At 54.4% G+C, this 7,387-nt stretch overlaps 1 protein-coding gene and 1 long non-coding RNA gene across 2 annotated transcripts in view; one reads left to right on the top strand and one right to left on the bottom strand.

Annotated features, from left to right (window-relative positions):
* Nucleotides 1–359: 359 nt before the first annotated feature.
* LOC122546580 (transmembrane 9 superfamily member 1-like) overlaps nucleotides 360–7,387 on the bottom strand; it is an 8,172-nt gene continuing 1,144 nt past the window's right edge. The window contains exons 2-3 of the mRNA XM_043685265.1: nucleotides 5,092–5,695; nucleotides 360–613 (exon numbers count right to left, since the gene is read on the bottom strand). Of these exons, the coding sequence (XP_043541200.1) occupies nucleotides 375–613; nucleotides 5,092–5,695 (843 nt within the window). The 3' untranslated portion in view covers nucleotides 360–374. The remainder of the gene's footprint in view (nucleotides 614–5,091; nucleotides 5,696–7,387) is intronic.
* On the top strand, nucleotides 2,996–5,078 carry LOC122546581. Its single transcript, XR_006310770.1, has 3 exons — nucleotides 2,996–3,106; nucleotides 3,422–3,423; nucleotides 4,943–5,078. It is a non-coding gene; the product is annotated as an uncharacterized LOC122546581 (long non-coding RNA).

Raw genomic sequence — 7,387 nt, 5'->3', positions numbered from 1 at the left:
TCCACCACTTCCTCTGGCAGCTCATTCCACACAAGCACCACCCTCTGGGTGAAAAAGTTGCCCCTCAGGTCCCTTTTAAATCTTCCACCGCTCACCTTTAACCTACGCCCTATAGTTTATCCTGCCCCAGGGGGAATAAAAAAAAAATACACCCTACTCATTGCCCCCTAAGGTCACCCCTCAATCTCCGACGCTCCAGGGAAAATACATCTCAGTCTGTTCAGGCACCTGCTCTGCCCAGCCCAACACACTCTGCTTTTGGAATCCCCGTGTCGCTGTGCCCGCCTTCTCTGCACCCGCGAGCCCCTCGGTTCCATTCCCCAGTTGGCACGGCGCTCTCTCTCCTCCCGTTGCCCATCATCCCCTGCCTCAGGTTACGCACCCCACCCCTCGCCCCCCGCCCCCCGCCCGGCCTCCGAGCGCTCACCCGAGAAGAGGCTGGTGGTGAGGACGATGTTCCACACCCAGCGCTCGCCCCCGATCTTGCGGTAGAAGTTGCTGGAGACGTAGCCGGCGATGCAGCAGGTCAGGGCGTACAGGAGAATGGCGGCCGAGTTGATGGCCCCGTGTCGGTGGACGTTGAACATGCCCAGCAGCGCCATGATGATGATGCCTGCAGGGGAAACGGAGAGGGGTGTCCCATCACTCAGCCACTTGCCAAAGACCGGACGGGCACGCACAGCAGTAAACGGAGAAAACAGGAGCAGCAACCGGCCACTCGACCCTTTGAGCCTCAAATACTATCACCACCCATCATTATAGTCAACATTCTCTCGCCCTGCCGAGAACCGCGCCAAACGTCGGCCTGAAAACACCCCACCCCTGACCCCTTTCCATGACGGAGATTTCCCTCCCGCTCTCTCGGGGGGGGGGGGGGAAGAGAGAAGAAGGGGACAGAAGAAGACATGTCTCCATCTCAGTCTGACCTTGGACAGTGATGCCACCCCCCCACCTGACTCTCCCCGGTCACCGGGGAACATCCTTCCTGTGTTTGCCCTGTCTGGTTACACAGGTATACAGCACAGATACCGACGCTTTGATCCAACCCATGCCTGTACTGGACACTGCCGAGGTCCCTTCTGGAATATTGCATTCAATTCCGGTGTCCTTCCTATCGGAAGGATGTTGCAATACTTTAAAGGGCTCAGAAAAGATTTACAAGGATGTTGGAGGGTTTGAGCTACAGGGAGAGGCTGAACAGGCTGGGGCTGTTTTCCCTGGAGCATCGGAGGCTGAGGGGTGACCTTAAAGGTTCATATGGGGCGGCACGGTGGCTCAGTGGTTAGCACTGCTGCCTCACAGCGCCAGAAACGGGTCTTGGTGGGTCACTCTTTGGAGGGTCGGTGTGGACTTGTTGGGCTGAAGGGTCTGTAGCGAATCTAATCTAATCAAAATCATGAGGGGGCATGGATAGGGTAAATAGACAAGGTCTTTTCCCTGGGGTGAGCCAGTCCAGAACTAGAGGGCACAGGTTTAGGGTGAGAGGGGAGGGATTTAAAAGGGAACTAAGGGGCAACATTTTCACACAGAGGGGGGTACGTGTATGGAATGAGCTGCCAGAGGAAGTGGTGGAGGCTGGTACAATGACAGCGTTTAAAAGGTGGATGGGTGGAGACATGAATAGGAAGGGATATGGGCCAGGTGTTGGCAAACGGGACTGAATTAGGTTAGGAATGTGTGGTTGGACTGAAGAGTCTGTTTCCGTGCTGTACACCTGTATGACGGAAGCAAGTGCAGGTGAGGTTCCAGCTGTGTAAACCTGCCGTACTGTGTAGATCCTGTTCAGCAAGATGATGCAGTACAGGGCGGGGAAGGGAGTGTGTTTGTGCATGTGGCCCTGTACACTGACCGGGGAAAGACGGAGGGAGGTGGCGGCGGGGAAACTGGAGCCCGCGCCCAGTGGTTTATAACGGGCACTGCCCACTTTATGGTGCGTCATGGCCACCTTGTGGACTGACCAGCCGCTGTCAACACCGCAGCCAGCAGGGAGCTCGGAACAGCGAGTGAGCAAATGGAAACGCTGTGGAGGGGAGGGGTCACCTGAAGCTAGAGGGCTGGCACAAAAATCTTTTAATAGGAGAAACCCCCCCCACCCCGGCCACGGTGCGAGGGGGGGGGGGGGGGGGGGGGGGTGTTTTAGCGAGGGCGGATGCTGTCAGAGTGACCTAATTACAGTCTGTAACGAATGGTGGAGCAGCCTCAAAGGATCGAATGGCCGCCTTCCATTCAGCACCCACATCCTTCAGGCCAGCGGGAACACGGGGGGGGTGGGAGGGATCTCCCCGGATTGAGTCTATGTGCTGTCACTCGGCTTCCTGCGCTGTACAAGGGGACTGGGCCCAGCTTCTGCCCAGGGTGAGAGGTTGGAGTGGGGGAGGGAGGTAGACAGGTTGAGGCGGTTAATGTCCCGGCGGCAGTTGGAAATGAAGAGCCCATAGTGCCCAGGGATGTGCAGGTTAGGGTGGATTGGCCGTGCTAAATTACCCATAGTGCCCCGCGGGGTGTCCAGGTGGATGCAGTGTGTTGGAGGTGGGCGAAGGGGTCCTCGGAAGGTGGGCGGGAGTCCTGATTGTGAAAGTAAGCTCGAAGGCGGAGGCAATGGAAGAAGTGTTCGACGTCACGGCATGTATTAAATTCATTGATGCGTGGACGGAGAGGGATGAAGGTGAGTCCTTTGCTGAGGACTGATCGGTCGTCCTCAGTGAGGGGAGGGTCTGGAGGGATGGTGAAAACTCGGCAGGGCTGGGAGCTGGGATTTGGTGTGGGTGTGGAGCTGGGAGTGGGGTCAGAGCCAGTACCTGGAGTGGGTGCCAGGGATGTGCAGGTTAGGGTGGATTGGCCATGCTAAATTACCCATAGTGCCCAGGGATGTGCAGGTGAGGGTGGATTGGCCGTGGTAAATTACCCATAGTGCCCAGGGATGTGCTGGTTAGGGTGGATTGGCCGTGGTAAACTACCGATAGTGCCCAGGGATGTGCTGGTTAGGTGCATTAATCAGTAAATATAGAGTAGAGGGGAATGGATCTGGGTGGGCTACTCTTCAGAGGTTCGGTGTGGCCTCGTTAGGCTGAAGATTCTAAACATCAGCAGCATATTCTCAGTCACGGTGACGAATCAGTTGCTGTAACCCACCTGGCTCCCCTCTCCCCCGCAGCTGACATGATGGGCTGAACGGCCTCCTCCCGTTCCCATCTCCGGATGGTCTCGTTAGGGATGGAAACCTGCCGCCCTCAGCCTACACGCAATACCAGAGGCCCGGTTAGCCCTTCACCAGTTCTCCTGGCGCGCGCTGAACCTTACTGGAGCACTGCATCTAGCCTGAGACTTGCGCCAGGGACTGTGGCACGTTGAAGAGGCAGGGCAACCCACAAGCCCAGGGACTTTTTTTTTTGGGCGGACAGAATGTAGACGTTCTGCCAAGGAGTCTCCCAGGCCTCGTTCCGCTTGCCCAGTGTAGAGGAGACCAGCAAATGCAATGGACGCGGACTGCATTGCTTCACCTTGGTGAAGGGGAAGAGGAGTGGTTCACCAGCGCATCAAGGAACTCAACAGCTCTTTCAACACTCCAGGAGCAGCAACAGTAACAAAGGTCCCTTATTTGAACGGTAAAACATTGCAGCACGTTACTGAGCGGAGGAAGTTTTGTCACTCGATGCTAAAAGGGATCGAGTTTAAAAAGCAGGGAGGTTACGTCGCAGCTGTATCGGGCACTGGTGAGGCCACACCTGGAGTCGTGCCTGCAGTTTCTGTCTCCTTCCTTGTACTGGCACTTGGAAGGGTGCAGAGGAGGTTCACTGGGCTGATTGAGAGTTAAGGGGGTTAGCTTATAAGGAGAGACTGAGTAGAATGGGATTATACTCATTGGAATTTAGAAAAATGAGGGGGGGGGGGGAGGAATCTTATAGAAACACAAAGCAATGAAGGGAATAGATCAGATAGAAGTTGGAGAGGATGTATTCACTGGCAGGTGAAACTAGAACAAGAGGGCACTGCCTCAGGATTAGAGGGAGCACATTTCGGACTGAATTGAGAAGGAACGTCCTCACCCCAGACGCGTGAATCTGTGGAATTTCTGTGCCTGGTGAAGTGGTTGAGGCTTCCTCGGTAAACGTTTTTAAAAGGGTGAGGTGGATCATTTTTTTTTGAACAGTAAAGGAGGTAAGGGTTCTGGCGAGAGGGTGGGTAAGTGGAGCTGAGCTGAGGCCACAAAAAGATTAGCCATGATCTTACTGAATGGCGGAGCGTGCTCGAGGGGACAGATGGCCGACCCCTGCTCCGATCCCTCGCGCTCTTATCGCACTGATGCAGAGCGTTCATCAACTCCCCATTCCCCCTCAAAACGTGCAACTCTGGGAGATTTCTCAAAGAGGTCTACTCCCGAGCCCATGAGGGGGATTATGTAGGCCATCGAGAGCCACGCCTTGGTGTTAGCAAAGGTGCCAACTGTGTGCACGCAGAGCCAGAGGGGACCCGGATTAATAATAAGGGGTAGGCCATTTCAGACAGAGTTGAGGAGAAACCCCTTCACCCAGAGAGTGGCGAGTATGTGGAATGCTCTTCCCCAGAAGGCCAGTGGAGGCCAAGTCTCGGGATACTTTCAAAAAAAGAGATGGATAGAGCTCTTAAAAATAGTGGAATCAAGGGATATGGGGATAGGGCAGGAACAGGATACTGAAAGAGGATGATCAGCCATGACCATCATGAATGGTGGTGCTGGCTCAAAGGGCCGAATGGCCTACTCCTATTGAAAGCAGACAGATGGTGATTGGGGGTAATAAATAAGGCTCGGTGTTGGACAGGAGTTTACTGAATGGTGGAATAGGTTTGAGGGGCTGAATGGTCATGGCTAGAGGTCGCTGGGGATGGGAATATCTTCAAGGCCACGCCTGCGTGCGCTCTGTAACACAGGGCGGCGGAGTGTGGTGTGGTGGGGACAGGCAAGGAAGTGGAGCAGAGGCAGCTGTGAGACTTGGCTGCGATATCATCACACAGAGCTGGGGAAACTAACCGACAGACTGGAAAACTCGGAGAAAACAAGCGTGGGGACAAACGGGGCCACTCCCGACACCTCCGCGGGCGCGCGTTACTCACCCGTGCCCAGGGCGAGGAACTGGGTGCCGACGCCCAGCACGGAGCACAGGAGGCTCTTGCGCGGGGGGAAGCGGAAGACGTCGGTGTGGACGATCTTCCAGCCGTTGTCGGCCTGGTCGAAGTCATCGGCAGCCGCCTCCTCCTCCAGGTTGTAGCGGGCGAAGTCATTGCGCAGCACCCGCATGAGGATGATGACGACGAAGCCGGTCAGCAGGAAGACCAGCACCATGGAGTTGATGATGGACAGCCAGTGGATCTCCAGGGTGCGGGGGAAGAAGCTGGAGTCACGCAGGCGCTCGCCCCGCCGCTCGTATGGGAAGCTGGTCTCGTGCCAGTACACGCTGTAGGTGTGCGTCATGCTGGCAGGCGCCTGCAGCTCATCCAGGCTCAAGGGCTTGACGTTGCGCACGCTGACATTGGCGTAGATGACCCGGTCACCGTTGAACTCCACGTGGAAGTCCAGGTGGGTCCACAGGCCGATCTTGTGGGTGTGGGGCAGGAAGCCGCTCTCCTCCAGGTAACCCACAAAGCCTCGGATCGGGATGTCATCCAGCACAAACTCAAAGTAGTACAGCTCCTCGATGGCCTCCTTGAGCTCCTCAATCTGGGGGGTGGGGGGGTGCCGCGGGTCTCGGGGTCAATCGACCGTTTCCATCAATCCGAGAAAGCATTCCTCGGATTGTCCTTCTGAACCTGCCCAATCTCATCGTTCTCCGACCCCATTCTCCCCTCGGCGTGCTCCACCCCCCCCCACCCCCATACTGCTCTGAGGACAATCCCACAGACCTCTTCAATCGGAGACCTCCTCACAGCACCTATCCCGTCAAACCTCCGCCCTCTCAGGATCAGTGAGATCACCTCCCGTTCCTCTCAACCCCCAAAAAAGTGCAGCCCCCCAACCTGCTCAACCTCTCCTCGTAAGGCAAAGCCTCTTCCACCTAGTTCCGGTCACCCTGTTACAGGAAAGGTATCATTAATCTGGAGAGGGTTCAGAAGAGATTTACCGCGATGTTGCCAGGAATGGAGGGCTGGAGTTAGATGGAGAGGCTGGGACTTTGTCTATTGGATGGGGGATTTCAAGACCGGGGTATATTTTACTGGAGAAAGATTTTAAACAGCCTTTTTTGTTTGAAAACCAGAGTGTGGTTTGCGGGTGAAACTATCAGCCGGGCCGACGTTCTCCGAGCTGTGCCCAGTGCCACTATGTGTCTCCCTAAGTCGGGGAATCAAAACGCAGTCCTCTGCGTTCAATCTCTCCAAAGCTCTACTCAGGGAACGTGACAGACGGGGCAAGGCACAGAAATCTGGGGCTGTTTAGAGCAAATCCTCAGCCAGTGAAAAAACTGCTCGTTGAAGACACGGAAAAGGAAGGAAACAAAGGCAGGAGGGGGCATCTCATCGAGCTGTTATCCAGACTGGTGCCAAAACTGCGCTGCACTGACTGACATCCCTTCCTCCGCTGAAGACTTGCACTATATCGGTGCATGTCAGTTTGCACAGGAGGTTTTAAAATAAAACGTTTTAAATCGTAGCGAGTTAAACATGAGCAACATATGCTTCCATCTTCCAAGTTAAAAAATTAACTGACTGCAGTAAACAAATTTACCTGATAATAAAACCTTGGTGTAGACATCGTTTTAATCTAAAATACAGAGTTGGGTTAAACTCGGGCAACTTAGTGGTTTGAGTAAATGTTCACCTTTGAAATGTCTCTGGGAAAAGTAGGGTCTGGTTTTCAGCACCTGATCTCAGAGTCATTGCTTTTTCATCCTTTCAGAGAAACCCCTTCCTCGTACTCCCCTACCAACGCTATTTACCTTCCCACTTTCTCCTAGCCCCCGTCCCCTCCCCTCTCACATAATGAGAACGTGCACTGGCTATAAGCAGGTAGGGAAAGAGTTAAGTTCTGACTTTTGTGAAACAAGAGGTTTAGCTGAGCATGACTCAGATCAGATAAAAACTTACAGTTAACAATGGGGTTCTGGAGGCAAGGGTAATGGGTTGATAAGATGGAAAAGCAGTCATTATGTAGAGCCACTACACAAGATGAAATGGCATTCAGTATGTAAGGTCAAGTTGAGAGGACGAAAAGCATTCCTTATGTGCAGCCAGTTAAAATTAAGAACGTTAATTGCGTAACCCCAGATGGCTTAACCTTCGTTATTGACACTCATTGATTGGATGACCGTTACAATCCCCCCCAGCCCCCGGAAACCACCTCCTCTCGTCGGACCAGGCTCCACACCATACCTATCCACCCTCTATCTACTGTCCAGCGCCGTCACAGTCTCCCCCC

The sequence above is a fragment of the Chiloscyllium plagiosum genome, unplaced genomic scaffold, assembly GCF_004010195.1.
Source record: "Chiloscyllium plagiosum isolate BGI_BamShark_2017 unplaced genomic scaffold, ASM401019v2 scaf_55097, whole genome shotgun sequence".
NCBI lineage: Eukaryota > Metazoa > Chordata > Chondrichthyes > Orectolobiformes > Hemiscylliidae > Chiloscyllium > Chiloscyllium plagiosum.
The sequence above is the reverse complement of the archived record's forward strand: the minus strand, read 5'-3'. Positions and strand labels throughout refer to the sequence as shown.